At 39.6% G+C, this 25,633-nt stretch overlaps 1 protein-coding gene and 1 long non-coding RNA gene across 3 annotated transcripts in view; one reads left to right on the forward strand and one right to left on the reverse strand.

The window, feature by feature from the left end:
* Positions 1-8,640, reverse strand: part of GCC2 (GRIP and coiled-coil domain containing 2) — a 54,318-nt gene extending 45,678 nt beyond the window's left edge. Inside the window, 5 exon segments of the mRNA XM_038550860.1 lie at positions 250-354; positions 5,314-5,381; positions 6,904-6,988; positions 8,187-8,243; positions 8,561-8,640. Coding sequence (XP_038406788.1) covers positions 250-354; positions 5,314-5,381; positions 6,904-6,988; positions 8,187-8,243; positions 8,561-8,566 — 321 coding nt within the window. The 5' untranslated portion in view covers positions 8,567-8,640.
* A 149-nt stretch (positions 8,641-8,789) lies between these two features.
* LOC111097683 overlaps positions 8,790-25,633 on the forward strand; it is a 145,868-nt gene continuing 129,024 nt past the window's right edge. For both annotated transcript variants that reach the window (XR_005365710.1, XR_005365709.1), the window contains exon 1: positions 8,790-9,632. This is a non-coding gene — a long non-coding RNA (uncharacterized LOC111097683). The remainder of the gene's footprint in view (positions 9,633-25,633) is intronic.

Genomic DNA, 25,633 nt, shown 5'->3' on the forward strand with positions numbered 1-25,633 from the left:
AAGTACTATTTCACAAAATAAGTATTTTTATTAATTTTTAACAAAGACTGACATAGCAATAAGGAAGATTAAGCAATGCAACAACGTTGGCTCCATCTCCATGTAGCAAGGTGATTTTTTCTTTTTAGGTACCAATTTGTTTTCTTTTAAATTATTAAAATCTTCAGATCAGAAGCTTGTTAAGGTCTTAGCTCTGAAAATCCTCACTATATTAGTCAACAAATAAAAAACATTAAGTTGTTGCTTTACCTCAATCTCCTGCTTCATTTTAATATTTTCCTTCTTCAGACAAAGACACTGTTGCTCAGTCTCTGCTTTTTCCAAAAGAATAGCATCTAGACGTTCAGTCAATGCCTGTTATGGAATAAGATGATTTGTTTGCTGGAGTTTAAACATGGTGGATTGACCACATGCGTAATTTTCTCTTCACCTTTTCCAAAGCTCACTAAAGTAAGGATAACAGATTTAAAAAGCACAAGGAGAAAAGGTGAAAAGAAGTGAGGATATGGGAAATTTCACCATATATCTGAAAACTGAAAAGTAGGGACACCTGGGTGGCTCAGTGGTTGAGCGGCTGCCTTTGGCTCAGGGCATGATCCTTGGGTCCAGGGATGGAGTCCCACATCGGGCTCCCCGCAGTGAACCTGCTTCTCCCTCTACCTATGTCTCTGCCTCTATGTGTCTTATAAATAAATAAAATATTAAAAAAAAAAAATAAAGAAAACTGAAAAGTAGAGGAGGAACTGAATTAGAAGAGCACAGTATAACCTAAAGTACCTTTACAGGGAAGCACATATGAGAAGCTGGCAAATGCTATAGGAAAGTAAAGGCTTGGAATGTGGAGGCTCCAAATACTTAACAGTAACAGGGAAGTATATAATGTGTGGGTTTCAAAAACTGGAGATTGGTTGACAATCTGAGTAGGGAGTGGTTAGAATAATAGATCACCCATGTCTTGTCTTCCTCAGAGACAGATTTATTCTCTGCAGAAATTAAACAGGACAGGAAGGTAATGAAACAGAAACTAGATCAACAAGAGTCAGTTCTTTGAAAAAATGCTAATGAAACAACCTCTAGCAAGACTGACCAAGAGAACACAGAAGTCATAAACAAGATTAAAAAGGAAACATGTCTACATATAAATCAGAGATTAAATAGTTAAAAAGATTATGAACAATTATATGACAATATCAAAAACTGAAATCAAACGAATAAACATTGCTAGAAAAATATAGCTTCACTAACTCAAAAAAAATTAAAAAGTATAATTAATACAATAACTATTTAAAAATCAATCTAGTGGCTTAAAAACTGTGCACTACAGGAAGGAGACATTGAAACTCTCACGGGTGAATTCCATCAGATTTTCAAAGAACAAATTATCCCAATTACACATGAACTTGTCCAGACAAAAAAAGAAGCAATTTCCAAGTTATTCTATAAAATTTGCATAACTAGATACAATTATCCGAAGACTTTACAAACAGGAAAATCATAAATCCAATCCACCATGAATCTGGACAAAGGTAATCCTCAAGGTTAAAATCTAGATAAACATTAAAATCCTAAATAAGTATTAGTACACTATCACCCTAGATCTGCTTGCCTCTGAACTTTCATGAAATAAAGAAAAACTTTATGAAAAACAAAACAGATGCAGAAAATTTAGAGTTCAAGTTACAGATATTATTCAAACGGGTAGAATAAAGCCATTCTTAAATATAGGATAACAATCTTCCTTCCAGGGCAGCCCCGGTGGAGCAGCGGTTTAGCGCTGCCTGCAGCCCAGGGCATGATCCTGGAGACCCTAAATCGAGTCCCACGTCAGGCTCTCTGCATGGAGCCTGCTTCTCCCTCTGCCTGTGTCTCTGCCTCTCTCTCTCTGCATCTCTATGAATAAATAAATAAAATCTTTAAAAACAAAACAAAACAAAACAAACAAAACAAAACAAATTTTCCTTCCATAAAACCCTCAGAGTGCTACGGAAAGACATGCTTTACAAAGATGAGGTTAACTAAGAAAGTGAATGATATGTAACCAAGCAGACAGGGGGCTGCAACAGTCCTATATTGGACAGCAGTATAGAAACACAGGATCATAGCACAAGGCCAATTTCAGGAAATCTGTGTGGCCGAGCTAGAAAACAACCAGAAAAATTTGTGCAGAACAGAAGGCTCTAGTTAGGAGGTGGTCCAGAAAAAATGGAAAAGAGTATTTGATCTATTTGACCTTTGGAGAGTAGGAGTTGTGAAAGAGCTAAATTTTCATCTACTGTAATAGCAAGTTAATAGCTAAATGTCTAAAATGGATAAATCAAGGAATAGCAATATAACCATATTATTTAGAAACATAGAAATATTCTCAGAAATTATTTAGTGTTATAATGAGCCATTTAGTTATTAGCATTATTTATAAACCATATGCATATATCATTTTGGTAAAACTATTTTAGTTTTAAAATTACTTTTTTTAAATTACATAATACATTGCAATATAAACTTCTGATTGGTAAATATCAGAGAAAGCCTAAATAACATTCATTAATTTTAGAAGATTAGTAGAGGCCATTAACAAAACAGCTGTTAAAAAAATAAAAAAAGATGATTAGAAGCACAGAATGGACAGTTAATTGTCAGGAAATATAGATTTGATTCCAGCAAAGAGATAATAACAAGGATGACATATACTAGAAATTTCATTATCTTAACATGCAGTTTTCACCTTCCCCTTGCATTTGGAAGCAGTATATAAGTTCACTGCAATACGATACACCTCAAATTCTGGTATGGAAAAGACGATTATTATTCCTATTTTTAAAATAACAGTCAAACATGTCAGCTTTGAATAAAACTTTAGATGTATCCCAATGCACTAAAAGATCATTACCAAAAATAAGAGGAATTCCAGAAATTTTAATTACAATTAAAACTTGAAAAATGCCATACATTTTAAATGTTATATTGCAAACAGAAATTCTGTATTCAGAGTCACATTTTTGCAGTGTATTTTTCCCAATGAAGAGATAAAAACTTAGCAAGCAGCTTTCCAAAGGTACATGTAGAAAACCTATTATATTGCAGTATAGGATTTTTTTTAAATAGAAAAATTAACTGAAAATTAACTGCATCTCTTTCAATCACTCCCTAAAGCATTCTCTCATTAGAATTAAAAACCAAAGGTTTTATTCATGAATTTTGATTCATGAATTTTACCAAACTTACAGTCTGAAACTTGGTGAGGATAACATGCTCAAATATGAAATTAACCTGAAAAGTAAAGCTCATTAACTTAGAGAAATTTTCTAATCTCCTCTTAGAAGTTTTACAGAAAGAAGAAAACACTGATTGGGGATAAGGAGGAAATAGGGTCAGATATTTAGATATTCTGGAATGCAGCTATGTAACAAGTGTTTCAAGGGCTAAAAGTTAACAGATACTAAATTAGAAAGAAGCCTCTGTGGATTTCACTTCAAATACAAAAACATCTTTTTAGTGAGTATGTATTAAATACCCCCCAGAAATATATGGCAATAGCATAATATTCAATAAATTATTGGGAACTTATGTGACAGATGTAATTTTAAGTGCTATGTGTATATTAACTCAAAATACAACACCTTTATGAAAATACAACACCTTTATATTCTCTAGTCTATAGATGAAGGAACTGAAAGGAAGAACTTAGCCATGGCCACGTAAGTAGTACGTGGCAGAGCAGGGACCCAAAGATCTGAATCAGGGTGTCTGGCTCCAGATCAATACTCTTAGGTAAATATCAAGTAGTTTTACTTCAGCTATCACTGATTAAGAAAATACAAAATAACCAAATAAACAAAGAAAACTACTATGAGTTCACTAATACTAGGCAAATCAGTACATTGTGAATCCAAATGGTATTTATGTACACTATGCATACTTCATATACTGTCTTGGCTAAATGAAGAACAAAACAATAGTGTATGATATACACTGAGACTTTTTATTTTTTTTTTATTTTTTTTATTTTTTATTTTTTATTTTATTTATTTATTTTTTTTTAAACTCTCTGACAAAGAGCCGTGTGGCTGTTTGTCAGAGGCACATTATGGTCATTCTACATTTTTTTTTAAATTTTATTTATTTATGATAGTCACACAGAGAGTGAGAGAGAGAGAGAGGCAGAGACACAGGAGGAGGGAGAAGCAGGCTCCATGCACTGGGAGCCCGACGTGGGATTCGATCCCGGGTCTCCAGGATCGCGCCCTGGGCCAAAGGCAGGCGCCAAACCGCTGCGCCACTCAGGGATCCCACACTGAGACTTTTTAAAGCTCTCTTAGAGTATCTCTCTGTGGGTCCTTCAATTGTACACTGCTCACAGTTAGGGATCCCCCCCCCGCAAGAAAATAACTTATAAGCTTATAATCAAAGAACAAATAGCAGGACTCAAATTATAAATATAGAATAGAAAAACAGTTATTGCAGAGCTTTGAGAAGTAAAAGAAACTCTAAAGGCTAGGGTGAGCTGGGAGTGGAGGAGGCAGTTAGTTACTATTAAGAGCATGTCAGTAAGAAAAAGCAATTCAGGTTCTTTGACAGGGAACAACAAAACCAGCATCAGTAAGAGTATGCAAAACTAAAGAAAAGAGAGCCTGTTTAGGGAGGTATCAAATACGTCAAGTATGACACCAGGCATTTACCATATAGCCATGGAAATGGAGAGAGTACTGATAAGCTGCAGTGTTATCCTGAAGGAACTATAGGTCACTGGTGGCTGACACATGCAGAGGATAAAAGAAAAAGGAAAACTGGAGTCTCTAAAATTAAAAGGGCTGAAAAACAGTGCTGTCACTGGTTGTCTAGGCAAGGGGATTTGGTCATGCTGAACATAAAACAAGAAAAATAAGCAAGTATTTCCTTCTTCAAACAGCCAGAAATGTCAGTAGTCACATTCAGGAATATATATATATCTACTAACAGATTTTATATATCTATCAGCCTAAAAATCATCATCAAAGTCCTGAACAGGAGTTTTCTGAGGGAGAGGGAAGAGCCGGGCTGTGATTAAGGCAACCCCCTAATTACATTGTGTGTGGGATGAAGACGAGAGGAATGCTCATTTCAGAACAGAAAAGGACGAAGAGATCATTTAACTCTGTACAGTCAGAGAGGTAAAAAAACTTAACCAAGGGCAAGGAGGAAGTGGAATAACAGGGACAGAAAGCCAGACAGGACTCTGGCACACTGAAAACTTTAAAGGAAATTTGATTTGTCATTAGGTATTTCCTCTAAGTAAATAAATAAAAATTAAAGCAATAGTCACAACTGTTGCATTACCTTAATAATATCATCAGCTCCTCCAGCAACAGGTTTTGATTTCAATTCCTCAATTTCTTTCTCCAATTCTAAATAATTAAAAAAACTCCAGTTCAGAAATGAAGAAAATCGTCTAAAGTGATAAGCACATCTTTTTTAAAAAAACAAACAAAAAAAATACTATAAGTTAGAATTCATTTAAGCAGCAGATATTTTGAGAGAGTATTAACTTTACCCAGTATTACTTTTTGTCTTTTTTCTTATGAAAAAAAAAATATGGAAAACTCCAAATAAGAAAATTAGAATAGTATAATTAATACACCCATCACCTTAATTTAACAATTATTACACGGACTCTTGTTTCATTCTGATCTGTATTATCTTCTCCCTTTTCCTTTTTTCTTACCCACCCTGATATTTTTGAAGCAAATCCCAGATATATTATTTTAGCTGTAAATAACTTCTTTATAATCTTTTTTTTATTTATTTTTTAATTTATTTATGATAGTCACACAGAGAGAGAGAGAGAGAGAGGCAGAGACATAGGCAGAGGGAGAAGCAGGCTCCATGCACCGGGAGCCCGACATGGGATTCGATCCCGGGTCTCCAGGATTGCGCCCTGGGCCAAAGGCAGGCGCTAAACTGCTGTGCCACCCAGGGATCCCCACTTCTTTATAATCTTAAAGCAACTACTTAACCTCATATTAAGCATAAAGGCTAACCTATTTGCCAACTTATGTCTACCTCTGGAGCCTAGAATATTTTTCCAAATACATTAATCTATCACAAGCTGATCTAATCTTCCTAAACACAGTTTGACCTTTTCTGGTAGAAAATCTTGGCTTTTAGGCTGGGCAGTTAAACATATGGTAGTCATTGGAAATTCATTGCCTTACCACACATATTAAAAAGGATACTAATACCTACATCCTTTTGGAATATAAAGTTGAACAGGCAATCAATCCACCTCAGCAACTTCAGCAAATAAATATACTTAAATATTCAAGGAATGGAAATCTTTTATTATTCTATTTGAGGCCTCTTTTTTCTTCTTTGGGATCACAACCTTAGGTCTTTAACATTTCAACTAACTGCTCTAGAAAAAAAGTGCTTTTTCAGATCAATACATTGCAAATAAAGTAAAAAAAAAAGAGTGCTTCATTTTAACAAATTGTTTTTTTTTTTAGATCCTCTTCCATGACTTTAATAATTCAAAGATTACTGCAGTTTAGAGATGTGAAATGGTTAAAAAAAAAAAAAAGAATATAGACAAATGGTTAGAATGTAAATAAGAATAATTTCACTTACTAAGATTTTATTGGATTCACTGGTAAACAAGATAAGCCAATATACTACTTAAAAATCTACTACTTTAGGGATGCCTAGGTGGCTCAGTGGTTGGGCGCTACCCTTGGGCTCAGGTCGTGATCCTGGGATCCGGACTGAGTCTCGCATCAGGGTCCCCGTGAGGAGCCTGCTTCTCCCTCTGCCTGTGTCTCTGCCTCTGTGTCTCTCATGAATAAATAAATAAATCTTTAAAAAATAAAACTACTATTTTTAACCATGTGTCAATGAGATTGTGGGGAAAGATGAATATTTTCAATTCAATACCTGCACATCGGGATTTAGCTTTCTGTATTAGCATCATCTGCTTCTTGGCAAACTTGATAAGATCTTCCTTAGGCAATGTTTCCAGCTGAAAGGTGTAATGATATAACCAATTTGTTATAACTCATGTTTCTATTATGCCACGAAAAAAGAAACATCATGCCACAAAAAAAAAAAAAAAAATCCCACTGAATAAATCTTTAAGTCAACCAAACCGTATTGTAAAAATTAGGAAATGCAATTTTCACTCAGTAATTACTTGTTAAGCAACTACTATGAAATGTAAAACACAGTGCTATTCTCTCTTTTTTTTTCACAGTACTATTCTCTTATGTACATATACTCTTGGTTAGGTTAAGACTCTTCTGGGTTTTGATTTAATTGTAAAATTAGGGTACTGGGACTAATTCAAGTTCCTGTAAAATTATTCTAATCCAGACTGAATAAGTCTTTGTTACATGAAAATATGTAAGCATAATTACAGCAACAAGAGGAATCAGGATGCATTAAGTCTTTTCAAGAAATCAGGGAAATTGGGAGGCCTGGGTGGCTCAATCCACCTTTGGCTCAGTTGTGATCCTGGGGTCCATGGATCTAGTCCCACATCCGGCTCCCTGCATGGAGCCTGCTTCTCCCTCTGCCTCTCTCTGTGTCTCTCCTGAATAAATAAATAAAACCTTAAAAAAAAAAAGAAAAGAAAAAAAGAAAAAAGAGACCAGGAAAATTACTTGACCCCTGGGCTGTTTGCTCACGTGTAAAATCTGAATAAAAGTACCTGTGTTACCATTTAAGCTTACCGAAGCTTAAACGAAGTAACTGCGTGTTCCGGTGAAGTGCCAAAACCTTAGTATGCAAGCACTAAACCACTGTCTTTTTACAATCACTGAATGTTAAGCCTAGTATGAGGCCATAAAAATTACCTAATTCAACTTTTTTTTACGTCGTAGGAGGAGAAGTCTAGAGAATAGTCCCTTGACTCCTACTTACGTGTCTGCTCTTTCCACTATATAAATCCTTGCAGGTTAGACTACTTTGTTTAATGTCTGAAAAAATGCAGAATATCTGGCAGTGCTAACCAGGACTACGAAGTAAACAAAGTCAACTCTTCATACCAGGAAACTTGAAAAAAAAAAAAATTCCATCCACCACCAAGCAGATTGGTCACTGTGTGAACTAAAATCGGGACCCCCTGGAGAAGGATCTCCTTTCAACAGGCCGCCCCCTGTCCATTCATCACCCTTCCAGTCTTCAGGGCGCCCGCTACTCAAGCACTGTGTTCTCTTCACCTTGGATTTCCCGGTCCCAGGGGCGGCTGGTGACGCCACCCCATCTTGAACAGGATCCTGCAAAACAAAATCAAACCTAGGTGTCACAACTCCTCCTAATCCCAGACGCAACGCTCCTACGTGAGAATCAGGGAACGAGCAGTGTCGCTGAGGCAAATTGTATACAATCAGGCTGTACAGGGCCAGGTCACCGCGAGGGACTGTCTGGGGCCCGGGGGAGAGGCCGGGGCAGCACCGGGCTGGGGGCACCGGGGCGGGGGGGAGGCTGCCAAGCCCTCCACGATGCCCAGGCCCGTGCCCCAAACCGCGGCGCGACAAGGCCCGGCGGCGAGGGGGTGGGCCCCGCTCCCAGTCTGGCTGCCCGGCAGCGTTACCTCCATGGCAGCGGACCCGCAGCGGCCACGCGACCCCGCAGCCCCGCAGCCGCGCAGCCCGGCCGCCGCCGCCGCCGCTGCCTCCGCACTTCCGTCTGCGGCCGCCTCTGACGTACCTCGGCTGCAGGTTAAAGGTCGCGCTCTTCGGAGTGGCCCCACCCCCCGCGTCTCCATAGCGACAGCCCGGCGGCGCTTCCGCTTCCGCTCCCGCTCCTGCTCCGGGAGGCGGGTCCCCGCGTGCTCCGCCCCCGCTTCCGCTCTGCGGCCGCTGCCTCCTGGGGGAGGGTGGGTTTTCCCTGGGTCGGTGGGCGGGTTCGGCCTGTGGGGTTAGAATCCGGACACGGCCACTATTAGCTATAATTGAGGGCGTGATCCTTCAGGGCCTGGTTTTTCGTCTCCTAAATTCTGTGAGGATGACCGGGGTACCGCCCTGGGGGGCGGGCGCTCCCAGGAGGCCAGCGCCCCATATTTAGGGGCAGCTTCGGAGCGGCGGTCAGACCACGGAAGTCGGGGCGGGGGGGGCGGGGCTTCCTAGGCCGATGGTGGTCCAGCGGGGCGCCGTGTGAGCCCAGGCAGGGCGCCCGCGGGGCCGACGGCCGAGAGGAGGCCCCGGAGCTGTGCCCACCGGGCGGGGAGGCCTCCCGGACGTGGGGAGCGGAGCAGCGACGGGGGAGACACCAGGCAGGAGAAGAGAGCAAGGACCCTCATTCCCAAGGGCACGACCGCTAGAGGTGCTGCTGCAGTGGCCGGAGCTACCGTGGTGTCCCGCCTGCTGTCTTTGCTCAGGTGGTTTGCTGTCACGTCTCCTTTCCCATCACGTCGTCAACAACAAAGCTCATTACCTGGGTAGTTGGCATATGCAGCTTAGTTCCCTGGACTTCGGTAGGGCTATAGCAGTGTGTAGACGCAGCCTACGGCAGTATCGAATGAACGGTAGCTAATTATTACTATGTAAGGAGAGAGGTAACTAATAAAGAACGATTATAGCAGGCAGCGTAGCGGCCTCCCCAGCATCTGCTCCTCTGACAGCAGGACCCGGCCTTGGCGACTCAGGGATAGTGCCTGATGTAAGGTATACAGTCCGTGACATTTGGCATTTCTAGTTCGTATTTTGGTTAAGTGATAATGTTTCTCTCTTTGTCTGAACGTGATTGAAGAAGCCTACAGTCCCGATTGCTGTTGGTGGACATTTGCCACTGTCGATGTAGTTTCGGAATGTAGGTGAGGTTTGTGGGGTGAGGTCTAGAGCCAATGACCAAGAAAGAATTCTTGAGACCTCTTTGGTGCAGAATGGTGGTGTGATTAAAGCATTGGGACAGGACCGGTGAGCTGGAAGAGCAGCTGCCCGGGGGTTGTGAGGGAGACTGATTTCATACTTGGGAGTTGAGGGAGGTAAGGAGAAGATAGGTTTCCAAAAGGATTTTCAAATGCCAAAGAGGACCTACAAGATTCTGGAGACTTTGCCATCACCAAGTTAAAGGCTGTTTTAACAACCTTGGGAGCTTCCTGAGGAACGTCTCAACCACGCAGGAGTGGAGGTGGGGGTGGTTTAAAGGGTGTCAGCCTGTGCTTTGTCCTCAGCTAGCCTTCTGCTCCCTCATCACTATGATGGACGCAGCTTGAGGACAAAATTGAAGATCAGGAAAAAGAACCAAGACAGTCACAGAAGAATGAAGCTGGAGTGTTGACCAATCCATAATGAACGAGTCAATAAACTGTCTTCATTATATGAGCCAGTTAGCATTGGGATTTACTGTTACTTGTAGCAGCAGTGTACATATCTTGGGAGGAAGTTTTTGCCAATTTGAGAAAAACACAAATTCTGTATTACTCCTATATTATTCTGCATTATTATTTCTGTATAATGAGCTACTCGAGAATGAATCCATATATCTGGGCATTGTGCGATGTTGTAAAGTGAATGGCTTTCTTGGGGACTAGAAAAATAATCTCAGACGACTTTTCAAAAAACTAGAAACTAATGCCTAAAAGCCATGAAACACTTTAATGTTTTTATGGCAGCAAGTTAACTATTAAAGAAGAGTGAATAAATAGTTTGGCAGGTAGAATTAGAAAGACTCAAAGACTTTCAGCAGCCTTTGGAGAAAAAGAGGACTTTCTGATGCGCTAGATATAGCAGGCACTCTATGCCTGCTTAAACTTATAAACTTAATTGGATCTATTAGTTTGATGTAGAAAATGATCAGTGTGATGAGGGAGCTGAGGACAAAGTACAACCTGACACCCTGAAATCCACCCCACTCCCCCCCGCCCCACTTCTGAGCGGTTATGTGTGGCATTCCTCCAGGAAGCTCCCAACTGTCTTAATGTTAATGCCTTGCTAGAGGGGAAAACAACCTTGATAGTATCTTGTAGGTCCTCCTTAGCATGTGAAAATCCTTTTGAAACTTTCCTTTTCCTTACTTCTCCCAACTCCTATACTATCAGCCTCCCCTCACAACCCTGGGGCATCAGCTCTTCCTGCCCCCAGGTCCTGTCTCCTGTGCTTTAATCAAACCACCAAAGAAATCTCAAGAATTCTTTCTTGGTGGTTGGCTCCCTGCCTCACCCCACCAACCCTCACCTATATTCTAAAATTAAGTCAAATGGAATGGAACTTAAAGTCAATTTTTTCCAGGTTTTGAGTAAGCTTAGACCTGAAACTACAGTGATATTTCTTCTGTCTGTTAATATAAAAGAATCTATCTTTATTTTTCCCCTTCCAGTATGAGATCTGATCTAGGTTCATATTGCATTTAATTGTCATGTCTCTTTAGTCATCTTTAAACTGGAACATTTCCGCAGACATTTCTTGGTATTTTACAAAATTGACATTTTTGGTTAATTCTTTTCTATATTTAACTATATATAACTATAACTATATATAATTATATTTAAATATATATCTCCTTCAAACAAGCAAGCTCAAAGATATGGAGAACAGATTGGTAGTTGCCAGAGACAGGAGGTGGGGAGTGGGTAAAATGGTAAAATGGGTAAAGGTGGTCAAAAGGTACAAACTTCCAGTTATAAGATATTATTTATCATGGGGATGTAATGTACAGAATGGTGACTATAGTTAATAATATTGTATTGCATATTTGAAAGTTTCTAAAAGAGTGGATCTTAAAAGTTCTCATCACAAGAAAAAAATTGTTTTTGTAACTATGTATGGTGATGGATGTTAAGGACACAATGGTGGATCCCTGGGTGGCGCAGTGGTTTGGCGCCTGCCTTTGGCCCAGGGCGCGATCCTGGAGACCCGGGATCGAATCCCACATCGGGCTCCCGGTGCATGGAGCCTGCTTCTCCCTCTGCCTGTGTCTCTGCCTCTCTCTCTCTCTCTCTCTCTCTGTGACTATCATAAATAAATAAAAATTAAAAAAAAAAACAATATTACTATCATTTAAAAAAAAAAGGACACAATGGTGATCATTTCATAATATATACAAAAAGCAAATCATTATATTGTACGCCTGAAACTAATATATGTTATATGATTAGTGTCAGGTTTAATTCGATGGGTAGTGAAATAGAATAGAGAGGCCAGGCAAAAGTTGGTGGAAACAGGCTTTTAATGGGAAGCTCTCTTGAGCGAGATTCCCTGGCCCGCAGGGGAGGGAGGGCGGGGGGTGGGGAGGGTGGGGAGTATCGCCCAGACAAACCGCAGGGGGGTCTATAGAGAGTTTTCGGCGGGAAGATGGGGGCAGGGCGGCAAGGCGGCATTATTGGGAGGTTGCTGGCCTGGGGTCGGCCGTTTCCCAACAATTAGAGTTATGTCTCATTTAAAAAAATAGAATTTAAGGCAGCCCAGGTGACTCAGCGGTTTAGCGCCGCCTTCAGCCCAGGGCGTGATCCTGGAGACCCGGGATCGAGTCCCACGTCGGTTCCCTGCATGGAGCCTGCTTCTCCCTCTGCTTGTGTGTGTGTGTCTCTCTCTCTGTCTCTCATGAATAAATAAAATCTTTAAAAAATAAAAATAAAAGAAGAATTTAAAAATTGACGTTTTTGGAGACTGTAGTTCTCACTTTTTATTTTATTTTTTAAAATTAGCATTCAGTAAAATTGACTTTTCTTTTTGCATATAGTTCTTTGAATTTTAATACATGTACAGACTTATGAATCACTGGGACACTCAGCCTGCAGAACAGCTTTACTATCTCAAAATTCCTTCCTACTACTCCACTGTAACCACATACTCCTCCCATTCCTAATCACTGGCAACCTCCATATTGATTCTTCATCATTATTATTTTGTTGTTTCATGAATGTCATATTAATGGAAACATGCAGAATGAAACCGTTGAGACTGCCTTTTTTCTTAGCAAAATACATTTGAGATTCATCCAAGTTGTTTCACTTAGCAATTTGTTCCCTTTTGTTGCTAAAATTCATTATATGGATATACCATAATTTTTTATCCATAGGGTACATACCTAGAAGTTACATTTGCTGGCTTCTATGGTAAGCATATGCTTAACTCTTTAAGAAACTGCCACGCTCTCATCCTGATCATTTCATAGGACGTGGCAGAGAAGAAATGATTTTTTTCTTGGGACAGCCACATTTAGTGACCAACTGCCTTAGTAAGGTATGCAGACCATGATATGAGGGAAATGGTCAAAAACCTTTTCCTTTTTTTTTAAGATTTTATTTATTCATGAGAGATACACAGAGAGAGGCAGAGACACAGGCAGAGGGAGAAGCAGGCTCCATGCAGGGAGCCCGATGTGGGACTCGATCCTGGGACTCGATCTTGGGATTCCAGAATCAGGCCCTGGGCTGAAGGCAGGCACCAAACTGCTGAGCCACCCAGGGATCCCCAAGGTCAAAAACCTTTTCGAGTTGATTTGTATGGAGGCTGTTTCAGTGTTTAAGGATAGATACCAAATACCTGTGGATGGCAGGAAGTATGGAAGATCCATTGAATACCTGGTCAGCCCATTGTTAAATAAGCTTTTTTGATAAATGATGTCTATGGTCAAGTTCTAAATTGTCCAGAAAACCAAACACACAATACATAGTGATCTCAGGGTCACAATAGAGTGACTGTGGTTGGCTGGTTACGCTGAAACAACAGCACCATAACCTTAAAAATTGTCATCTGTGATGAGGCAGCTTCAAGAAATAGCCTGAGGTGTGGAGGGGGTGGGGTGGGGATGTTAAGTGTCAGTCAGCCAGGAGACAGCGTGCCAACTTTGGACAGCAGTCACAGGTTTGGAATGCAGAGGCAGCCTGCACAGACGCAGAGCCCTTCCCTCTGCCTTTTCTGTGATGGTGGATGTGTTGTCATGTCTGGTATGATGATGGCTCCAGAGCAGTGCAGGCCCATTAGCAGCTGGATTCTGAGCAATCTCACCAGAGAATGGCTCTTTATGTGGGCTTCTCCATGAAGGCCCCACAAAGTTCAGTCAGTAGCTGTCGTTTTTTCCTCTTAGTTCATGGCCTCAAAAATGGGTGTCTTTCATTCGCCAATCTAAAGTTTTCAAAGTGGCAGACCAGAGATATCTAGGCCGCTGGCAAAAGCCCAAGGGTCAGCAAACATAGAGCAGGAGCTCTGAGAAGAACCTTGAGTTCTGTCCTCTGGGTGGAGATGCCATGTCCATTTTTTTTTCATGTCCATTTTTGGTGTTGCAGTGCTGGCATTGAGGCTGAACAGTGGCGGTAGTCCAGTGGAAACCACTGAGTTTTAGCTTAGCCAAACCACCCTCAGGATTTAGGGGAGTCTGTGAATGGAGGGCCCAATGAACCAGTAAAATAGTTCACATGACTGAGTGGATGGCAAAATTTTCCTCAGAGAGATAGCTGCCTCTTTTTTTCCATGATTCTGTGAAGCCTGGATGTCTGCGGGGCCAGGCTGGCTGTGTTCTTGAACATACTATTTACATTTGATAAAGTAGCAAGGTTTTGTGAGCCCTGTTCATATTTTCAGTCCTAGGGTTTGAGTCATCCCAAAATGGGAATATTGAGCCAGAGATTTATAAGGCTTACGTGAATCAGTCATTCAATTTTGACCACAGCTCTGTAGCAAGCTAATAGCTGCTTTTCAGAAGGAGTGTACCTGGTAACCCTGACAGGGAGGTACTGAGTTCAAACCCCCAGAGGTACCTCCACATGGAGGCTGCTTCCCTTACCCAGAAGTTCTTGTCAACAAAATCATCAGCCACAGAGACTTTTGGCTCAAAGGGGTTATTAGAGATATGGAGCCCCTAAGGCAGCAAGTGTGTCACAGTGTGCTATACAGCTTCCGATGAAGTCTGTTGTTTTGAACCACATTCCAAAGATATCAGTTTATGGGTTAGCCAGGATGAAGGACCAGGTAAGGCCAACATGAAGCAGGTACTATCCCCAGCACCCAAAGAGCCCAATAAGGAAGGCTTCCACTTTGGGAAGAGAGGCAAGGAGACAGCAGTTTTTCCTTGACTTTCAGAGTGATTGAGCCCTGTTGAGTCTGTTTAGTTGATTCATAGTTCCAAGAAACTTTACTTGTTGTCAGGCCCCTGACTCCTATTGGGGTTTACCAGCTTTCCCTATGGGAAGGGATGTGTTACTCTCCATCAGGGCCATTGAAACTGAGGCTTCCTACTGGCCAACCTCCAAATGCACATCATCTCTATAGGGTATGCTTTTGGACATGAGAGGGGGAGGCATTTGCATTAATTCCTAAGGCACCCACTGGTAGCAAATAGAAGAGTTTGTCCCACTAGTCCTTCTTATGTGAGGTTCTTTCTTATTGGGAAGATGCCCTCTGGCACTTGGGGGTTGAGGAAGCACCAGCATGCAACCCATCAGTTCCTATATAACATTCAAATGTAGAAACAGTAGTAGTTGAATCAACTAAAAAGGCCCCTCCCATAAGATCACTTTAGCTTCCTTTCTGCATGATGAACCATGTCTAGACCATCAGTGGATGTGGCTGCTCCCTCCTTACAAGGGTCCAGGTTGCTCCCTCCTTATAAGAGTCTAGATAGGATGATCATAAAAATTTGAGTCTCTTATTCTTGAGGTTCCCTAACATATTCAGGTAGATACATATAGACTTACATGTTCCTCTTGCAGAGAGGCAGACCTTTGCCCAAACCCTAGTCTTTTTGTTTTGTTTTGTTTTGTTTTGTTTTTAAAGCCTCTGGGTAGAGGGAATGGATAGGAAGAGAAGGATTAGGGATGAGAAGGGAAAGAGCAGCTGTATGCCAGTAAACAAGGCTTTAAATTACATTTTGTTCTAAACAGAGTGGTGGCTGCTTGGAGCTGAACCAAATGAACATCTAATGTTTTTGATCCTCTAAAAGCTCTAGATCCTCATTGCTGACACCATTTGTTTCAGCTGTACAAGATCTTTAAAAAGACAGTCCAGATCAAAAACTGAGAGCCTTTGCCTGAAAGATGCACAAAAAATGTAGGAAATCCGAGCAGAATTGCCTCTCTTTTTTTCCTTTCTTTTTTAAAAAGTTGTCTGTATATTGCAAAGTGGGGCTTGAACTCATGACCCCAAGATCAAGAGTCTCATACTCCTGACTGAGCTAGTGAGGCACCCCAGCATTGCCTCTTAACATTTTATATCTTATGCACTTTCTAACTCACTTATTAGTTTTAGAAGGTTTTTTGTGAATTTTTTTCCCCTTGGATTTTTTACATAAAAAATCATGTCATCTGAGAATAGGGACAATTTTGTACATTCCTTTTTAGAAATGTGCCTTTTTTTTTTTCTTATAGCACAGCCTAAGACTTGTAGTACTGTGTCAAATAGGAGTGTGAGAGTATACACTCTTGCCTCAACCCAACTTAAGTGGAGCAACATTCAGTCTTTGAACATTAAGTATGTTAGCTATCGGTTTTATGTGGATGCCCTTTATCAACCCTGTATACATGTAATAATAATAATAATAACAACCCCTGTTTTAAAAAAATTTTTTTTAAAGATTTTATTTATTGATTCATGAGAGATACACAGAGAGAGATTGAGAGAGAGAGATTGAGAGAGAGAGGCAGAGACACAAGCAGAGGGAGAAGCAGGCTCCATGCAGGGAGCCTGACATGGGACTTGATCCCAGGTCCCCAGGATCAACACCCTGGGCTGAAGGCGGCGCTAAACCACTGAGCCACCTGGGCTGCCCCAACCCCCTCTGTTTTTAAAACACCATATGCCTTTATTATAAAAATAAAATTTAAGTCTGGTGAAATTAAAAATATGGTTTTCCTTAGTCCCCTATTCTTCTTTTTTAATTTTAAAAGATTCTTATTTATTTATTTGAGAGACAGAATACAGAAGCAGAAGGAAGAACAGAAGGGAGGGAAAGAGAGAGAATCTCAAGCAGACTCCCTGCTGAGCACAGAACCTGAAAGAGAGCCCTATTTCACAACCCTGAGATCATGACCTGAGCCAAAATCAAGAGTCAGATGTTGAATTGACAGAGCAACCCAGGTGCCCCATGTTCACATTTGCTAGATTTCTTAACAAAATATTCTTTTTAGAGTTTGATTGTTTGATTCAGAATGTTAAGACCCATACACTGCAATTGAATTTATATATCTCTTAAGTCTCTTAATCTAAGGGCCTTCTTATCTCTTCCTTTTTCCTTTCAATTATTAAAGAAATAGTGATTTATCTTAAACAGTTTCTTACATTTGGATTTCTCTGATTGTGTCCCATTTACCATATTTCTTTTCCCACTCTATTTGCTATAAATTACTGGATAAATTTAAAGGCTTGGGTGGCTCAGCAGTTTGGTGCCTGCCTTCGGCCCAGGGTGTGATCCTGGAATCCCAGGATCGAGTCCCGCATCGAGCTCCCTGAATGGAGCCTGCTTCTCCCTCTGCTTGTGTCTCTGCCTCTCTCTCTTGCTGTGTCTCTCATGAATAAATAAATAAAATCTTTAAAAAATAAAAAATAAAGGCTTGATCATACTCTGATTTGTGTGTGTGTGCACGTGTATGTGAAGAGTACTTGATAAAGGGATGTTATGTACTTCCATCAGGAGATATATAAAATCTGTTTCTTGTGATGTGAGCAGTCATTGATGATCATTGACTAGATCATGAGGAGTTGCAAAATGGTGATGTTCTGATCTTATCATGCTTCAATTTGTTAGCTGAAGTTTCTAATTTCCTCTTGGGATGTCTGGGTGACTTAGTGGTTGAGTGTCTGCCTTCAGCCAGGGCATGATCCTGAGTTCCCGGGATCGAGTCCCATATTGGACTCCTTGCATGGAGCCTGCTTCTTTCTGTCTCTGCCTCTCTCTGTGTGTCTCTCATGAATAAGTAAATAAAATCCTTTAAAAAAAAAAAAAAAAGAAGAAGAAGAAACTTCCTCTCATTAAATATTTTGTTATCCTGAGGATAAATGTTTGATTCTCATTTATTTACTAGTTTTCACAGCAATGGATTTAATCCCAAATTGACCAATTATGTATTTTTCCACTTGTAATCATTTAACATTAATTTGAAAATGGTTGATGGGAGCATCTAGGTGGCACAGTTGGTTAAGTGTCTGACTCTTAGTTTTGACTCAGGTCATGATCTTGGGGATGTGGAATTGAGTCCTGGGTTGGGCTCCATGCTCAGCATGGAGTCTGCTTAAGACTCTTTCTCCTTCTCCCTCTGCCCTTGTCACCCTCTCTCTCTCTCAAATAAATAAATCTTTTAAAAAAAGGTTATGAATTTCAATCTATTGTAGCTCTTATTCTTTCTGAGGTTCAAATTGTCCCATTTTTGGTTTATGGGAGCCCCTTCAAGTTGGCTGTATAGTTGGCCATGTCTTTTAACACAGATATTTGGTGCTTAGCTCTCCAGGTTGGATGGTACCTCAGAGGTCAGCTGGTTTAATCTCCATTTCCGCTCCATTGTACTCATTTCTGCTTGCCATTCATGGAGCCTTCCTGAGGTGCCCTAATTATGTACTTATGGCTAACTTCCTTCTTGTGTTAAATCATTCTATTCTTTTTTTTTTTTTAAGATTTTTAATTTATTTATTCATGACAGACTCACAGAGAGAGAGAGAGAGAGAGAGGCAGAGACAGAAGCAGGCTGCATGCAGGGAGCCTGATGTGGGACTCGATCCCGGGACTCCAGGATCACACCCTGGGCCAAAGACCGTGCTAAACCACTGGGCCACAGGGGCTGCCCAAATCATTCTATTCTTTTTTAACTCTTCTAATCTAATCTACTTTTCAAATTTTGTTCCTTATAGCTGAAGACAAACAGCATCATCTCTATAGGTAAATCACTTGCAATAAAATAGCAAGTTAATGAGATACTGTGCTCACACCAATCCTGTAGAGGTTGTCCAGGGAAACAGAGCAAGAAATAGTTACATTCCAGGAATGCAGCTGTATGAATAGCTACAGAAGAATTGATGTTGCTATAGCAGAATAGCAACCTGTTTTTCTCATGTTGGACACCAAAAAAAGACTTCTTTTCTTCCTTTTGATCCTCCGTCCCTCATCCTGTCCTCTCTTGGCATGGGTTGAGTAACACTATCTATAAATTGTAGGTCAGGTAGAGCAGCATGGAACCCTCAGGGAACTGAGGGTCAGTGTGTCCTTAACAATGTCCCCAGGCCACCTAGCAACTGAATACTTCACTCAGTTCCAGTTCCCTGCCATCTGTCTTTCTGGATATCATTTGTGTAAGAATTTTATTTTCTGAGATGATAGAGATGGGCATAATGTCCTTGACCATCTGATAGCTTTTGCCCTTGTTCTTCTGAAGGAAAAAATTCTTTTATTTCTTATCTCACTAGTTACAGTGAGCACTGAAATTCCCAAAATATATTTATCATCTTTTTTACTTTCTTAAGTGAACTAAAGAATATTTATGAATTGATTGTGAGCTCTCTGAGGTCTCCTGATACTCTAAGTCCATAGTAAACATATACTTAGATTTTAGAAAAATAATCTTTAAATTTCACATTCTTTGGACTGATGAATTCATGTTTTTAAGACATATAATAGCATAATGAGACTAACCATGACCAGTTTAATAATGTACTTCTTTTTAGTTATACAGGTAACTTGAGTTCATTGTTGGACATCTGGAAAATACAGGAAAATCTCAAAAAGAAAATAAAAATCACCTTGAAGGGATGCCTGGGTGGCTTAGCGGTTGAGTGTCTGCCTTTGGCCCAGGATTGAGTCCCACCCAGATCAGGCTCCTTGCAGGGAGCCTCCTTCTCCCTCTTCCTGTGTTTCTCATGAATAAATAAAATCTTTTAAAAAAAATCACCTTCAGCATGTCATAGAAATAGAAAATAGGGGGACACATGGATGGCTCAGAGGTTGAGCATCTGCCTTTGGCCCAAGGCGTGATCCCTAGGTCTGGGATCGAGTCCCATATCAGGCTCCCTGTGGGGAGCTTGCTTCTCCCTCTGCCTATGTCTCTGCCTCTCTCTCTGTGTTTCTTATGAATAAATAAAATCTTAAAAAAAAAAAAGAAAAAATATAGAGACAGTTGTCATTGTGTTTATCAATAATACATACTATGTTACTGGGCACATTGTATGCTAATGGAGACTGCTTTGTGTCAACCAGCATTATTCATATAATAAAATTTGAGGATGTTGAAAGGCCCTGCCTAAGTAAGTATATCTTCTTCATCAGTTGGCATGGTGCCACCATTTCCTCCTTGTATGATTTAAATGAGAAAGGTGGGGTGTTATTTCCAGAAAGGCCTCATTACAATACACCGGTTATTTAGGGTTCTGAGTGACATTTGATCTTTTGTTCTTAGTACATTGGCAGGTTTTAGTTCAGGAAATTAGTTCTTGGCTCATTAGAGCATCAGCTATATTTGTTAAAGTATGAATCTTGCTCACTTATTTATAAAGGGGCATAAGAAATTAAGGCCAGAGTTTAAGGTATTGGTTAAAGGCTATATAATGGCTAGTGGGAGAATTGGGACCAAAACTGAGGATTCTTTTTTTAATTAGAAAAAAACCTATTTATTTTTAAAATTCCAGTATAGGGTATCCCTGGGTGGCTCAGTGGTTTAGTGCCTGCCTTGAGCCTAGGACGTGATCCTGGAGTCCCGGGATCCAGTCCCACATCAGGCTTCCTGCATGGAGCCTGCTTATCCCTCTGCCTGTGTCTCTGCTTCTCTCTCTCTCTCTCTGTATCTCTCATGAATAAATAAATAAAATCTTTAAAAAATAATAAAATTCCAGTATAATTAATGTACAGTGTTGTATTAATTTCTAGTGTACAATATAGTGATTGAACAATTCTATACATTATTCAGTGCTCATTACAATAAATATACTCTTAATTCCCATCCCCTATTTCACCCATCCCCCTCACCTCCTCTCTGATAACCATCTGTTCTCTTTAATTGTTTTTTGGTTTGTCTCTTTTTTCTTTGATCATTTGTTTTGTTTCTTAAATTCTATATATGAGTGAGATCACATATTTGTCTTTCTCTGGCTTGCTTCACTTCACATTATACTCTAGATCCATCCATTTGTTGCAAATGGCAAGATTTCATTCCTTCTTATGGCTGAATAATATTCTCTTCTATATATGTACACATCTTTATCCATCTATAGATGGACACTTGGGCTGCTTCCATATTTTTGCTATTGAAAATAATGCTATGAACTAGTGTTTTCATATTCTCTGGATAAATAGTGGCAGAATCACTGAATCACAGGTTAATTCTATTTTTAATATTTTGAGGAACCTGCATACTCTCTTCCATAGTGGCTGCACCAGTTTGCATTCCCACCAAAAGTGCACAAGGGTTCCTTTTTTCCCCATTCTCACCGACACCTACTGTTTCTTGTATTTTTTATTTTAGCCATTCTTAGTGTGAGGTGATACCTCATTGTAGTTTTGATTTGTGTTTCCCAGATGATAAGGGATGTTGAGCATCTTTTCATGTATCTATTAGCCATCTGGATGTCTTCTTTGGAGAAATCTATTCATGTATTCTACCCATTTTTAAATTGGATTGTTTGTTTTTTGGGTGTTGAATTTTATAAGTTTTTTTTTTTTTTTTAATTTTGGATACTAACCCTCTATCAGATATGTCATTTGCAAATGTCTTCTCCCATTCCATAGGTTGCCTTTTGGTTTTGTTGATTGTTTCCTTTGCTGGCAGAAGCTTTTTATCTTGATGAAGTCCCAATAGTCCCTTGCCTCAGGAAACAAGTCTAGAAAAAATGTTGCTATGTCTGATGTCAGAGAAATTACTGCCTGTGCTTTATTCTAGCATTTTTATTGTCTTGGGTCTCACATTTACGTCCTCGATCCATATTGAGATTATTCTGTGTATGATGTAAGAAAGTGGTCCAGTTTCATTCTTTTGCAGATAGGTGTACAGTTTTCCCAACACCATTTGTTGAAGAGACGGTCATTTTCCCATTGCATATTCTTTAGTGCTTGTTGCAGATTAATTGATCATATAATTGTGGGTTTACTTCTGAGTTTTCTATTCTGTTTCACTGATCTGTGTTTATTTTTATGCCAGTGCCATATTGTTTTGATTGCTACAACTTTGTAATATACCTTAAAATCTGGTATTATGATACCTCCAGTTTTGTTCTTTTCAAGACTGCTTTGGCTATTTAGGGTCTTTTGTGGGTCCATACAAATTTTTAGGATTGTTTGTTCTAGTTGTGTGACAAATGCTGTTGGTATTTTGATAGAGATTGCATTAAATTTGTAGATTACTTTGGGTAGTATCAGCATTTTAACAATATTTGTTCTCCCAATCTATGAACATGGAATATCTTTTCATTTATTTTAGAACTGATGATTCTTGACCTTGAGTGTAATACTTTCTCCTCCATGATACAAAAATACTAATACCTATATATTATATTATAGAGTCACATGAACATACTCTATAGCCATATTAATTAAAATAATTAAGTAAAATTTTATTTATTTTTTAAAAAAGATTTATTTATTTATTCATGAGAGACAGAGAGAGGCGGAGACTCAGGCAGAGGGAGAAGCAGGCTCCCTGTGGGATCCCGTGTGAGGCTAATAATCCAAAATAAAGGTGCCGACAAGGTTGGTTTCTTCAGAGGGCCATGAGGGAAGGATATATCCAGGCCTTTCTCCTTAACTTGTAGATAGCCAGCTTCTCCCTTAGTCTCTTCACATTGTGTTCCCTGTGTGTATGCCTCTGTGGCCACATTTTCCCTTTTTATAAGGACACCCATCATATTGCCGCAGGGCCCACCCTAGTAACCTAATTTAACTTGATTACCTCTGTTAAGACCCTTTCTCCAAATAAGGCACATTCTGAGGTTCTGGGGTTAGGACTTTAACATGTGAATTTGTTAGGAGATATAGTCAGTCTATAGCAATTATCATCTTAGAAAGGCACATATAACAAACTCTAAAAGCTAGGAGATTCAGGAAAGTTGTGTCTCTAAGGAAAAAGAGGATGAAGTAGAGGTTATGATGGGAGAAGGCAGTGGTAATAAAGCTGAATTATTGAGGACAGAGTAGGGACAGGCAGGCCCTGGGGCAAGCTACTAGTTAACACTCCCAAAGAGAAGCACTTTCTACTCCATAATTGATTGTTTTGGGCTTTTCAGATTTAAGAAGAGAGTTGCAACAATGGTGCAAAGAGTTCCTGTAGATCCTTCACCTTGATTAACAATTTACCACATTTGCTTTATCATTATCTCTCTGAGTGTATACATATTATTTTTGTAAACCATTGAGAGTAAGTTGCAGATGTCATGCCTCCTTTTTCCTATATACCTCAGTGATTCCTTAAAACAAAGATACTGTCATATAAAATTACAATTGGGAAATCAACATTGATAGTTTTTTTTTTTTTAACATTGATAGTTTTATATAATCCACAGATCTTATTTAGATCTTACCAATTGACCCAACCCAATGTCCTTAGTAGTGTCAACCAAGAAAAGGAGGCAAAACTGAAAAAGGACCAAGGCCTTTATTTGGGGCCTCAGAATTACAATTTTGAGGAGCATAGATTCCAGAATAACCAGAAAAAAGTATCTTATCTGGGAAAAGCAAGATGTTTATATGACGAAATAAGGAAGGAGTAATTTAAAGGAAAGAAGAAAAAACCTGCTAATTTATCCTGATCAGTTGAGCCCCTTCCAGTTACTATCCTGTTGATTATTTTATTTACACTATCAAAAAAACCTGTTCCTGGTATATTTTAATTCATTCTATTGTCTTCATATGACCTGAATCTGGTTGCTCTGCTGAAATTTTATGAGCAACTGCTTGTAAAATTGTTATGGCTTCTGGTTCAGTTCAAAAGTTCACTAGTTGAGGAGGAAATGGAGCTTCAAAATGGAGTCTCTTATGTGTGGAAATTTTATACAGTTCTGTAATAGCAAAAGGAAAAAACTTTTTGTCTCTAGGGTCCAATGCACTTAGTTGTTATACTCTATACATCTAAATAATTCCTTACTTTGTATCTTTAATGACCTTGACATTTTTGAAGATTACAAGCTAGTATTTTGTAGGATCTTTCTGAATTTGGATTTTAGGTTGTGCAGTTTTGCCAGGAATACCAATGGAGCCATGTAGTATCATACTATTGATCATATACTGTTGGTAAGTCTCTTTACTGGTGATATTAATTTTGACCATTTGGTTAAGGTAGAGTCTACTGGATTTCTTCACTGTGAAGTTACTATTTTTCCCTTTGTAATTATTAAATGTCCTGTGGGAGATGCTTTGAAACTATGTAAGTGTCCTGTGTCTCATTGAATTCTCACCCACTGGGGATTCTTGTTTGAAACACTTAATACTTTTATGGCAAGTTTCTAATCCCATTGTTCTTCCTGTAGTTTCTTAGGCATTCTACCACTTCCATTATTTATTTATTTATTTATTTATTTATTTATTTATTTATTTATTTATTTATTTATAAATTTAATTTGTTCATGAGAGAGAGAGAGAGAGAGAGGCAGAAACTCAGGCAGAGGGAGAAACAGGCTCCATGCAGGGAGCCCGAAGTGGGACTCGATCTCAGGTCTCCAGGATCAGGCCCTGGGCTGAAGGTGGCACTAAACCGCTGAGCCTCCTGGGCTGCCCCTATTTACTAATTTAATTTGATTTATTTCTTACACTGCAGATTCATGGATTCTTTTTTTTTTTAATTCTATGGGTTAGAATTCAATATTAATATTATTTATTTTGATGCTTGAATTGTACTAGATTTGATCAGTGGGAAAATTTTCAAACCAATTCCTATGTTCTCTTGACATGTCCTTATCATTGTTCTGTTGCAAAAATCTATTCTGGACATTATACTTTCCCTGCTCTAGTCCTGGAACCATTTCTCTGAGGAACCTTTGTTCCTTTTAGTGGAGTATGGCGTTTAGCAACCAGGATCTGGGGAAACAGTGTAGTCATTGCTACCGGGTGTTATTGCTTCTAGATCCTCTCAGCAGTGAGAACTAGGGCATATACATGTGTGTGTATGCTTGTGTGTGCGTGTGTGTATATATACACACACGCACACACTGGTGCATATATGTGTGTACATTGTGGTATACAGAATAATGGTTCCCCAAAGATGTCTACACCCTAACCCTGGAATCTCTGAATATATTACCTTGTATTCAGAAGAAACTTTACAGATGAAATTCAAGATCTTGAGATAGTAGAATTACTCTACGTTATCTGAGGGGGCCTGGTGTAATCACCAGGTATTTATTTATTTATTTATTTATTTATTTATTTATTTATTTATTTATTTTAAAGATTTTATTTATTTATTCATGAGAGACACACAGAGAGAGGCAGAGACATAGGTAGAGGGAGAAGCAGGTGCCCTTCTGGGAACCTGATGTGGGACTTGATCCTAGGATCCCTGGATCACCACCTGAGCTGAAGGCAGGTGCTCAACCACTGAGCCACACAGGTGCCCTCACTAGGTCTTTATAGGAGGGATGTAAGAAGTCAGGGAAAAGAGAAGATGCTGTGTTGCCAGCTTTGAAGATGGATGAAGACGACTCTGGTCCAAGAAGCAGAGGTGACCTTTGGAAGCTGGAAAAGGTAAGGAAACAGATTCTCCATGAAGTCTAGAAGGTGCTGCTAACACCTTGATTTTAGATTTTTCACCTGCAAAATTGTAAGA

The sequence above is a fragment of the Canis lupus genome, chromosome 10 (assembly GCF_011100685.1).
Source record: "Canis lupus familiaris isolate Mischka breed German Shepherd chromosome 10, alternate assembly UU_Cfam_GSD_1.0, whole genome shotgun sequence".
Classification (NCBI taxonomy): domain Eukaryota; kingdom Metazoa; phylum Chordata; class Mammalia; order Carnivora; family Canidae; genus Canis; species Canis lupus.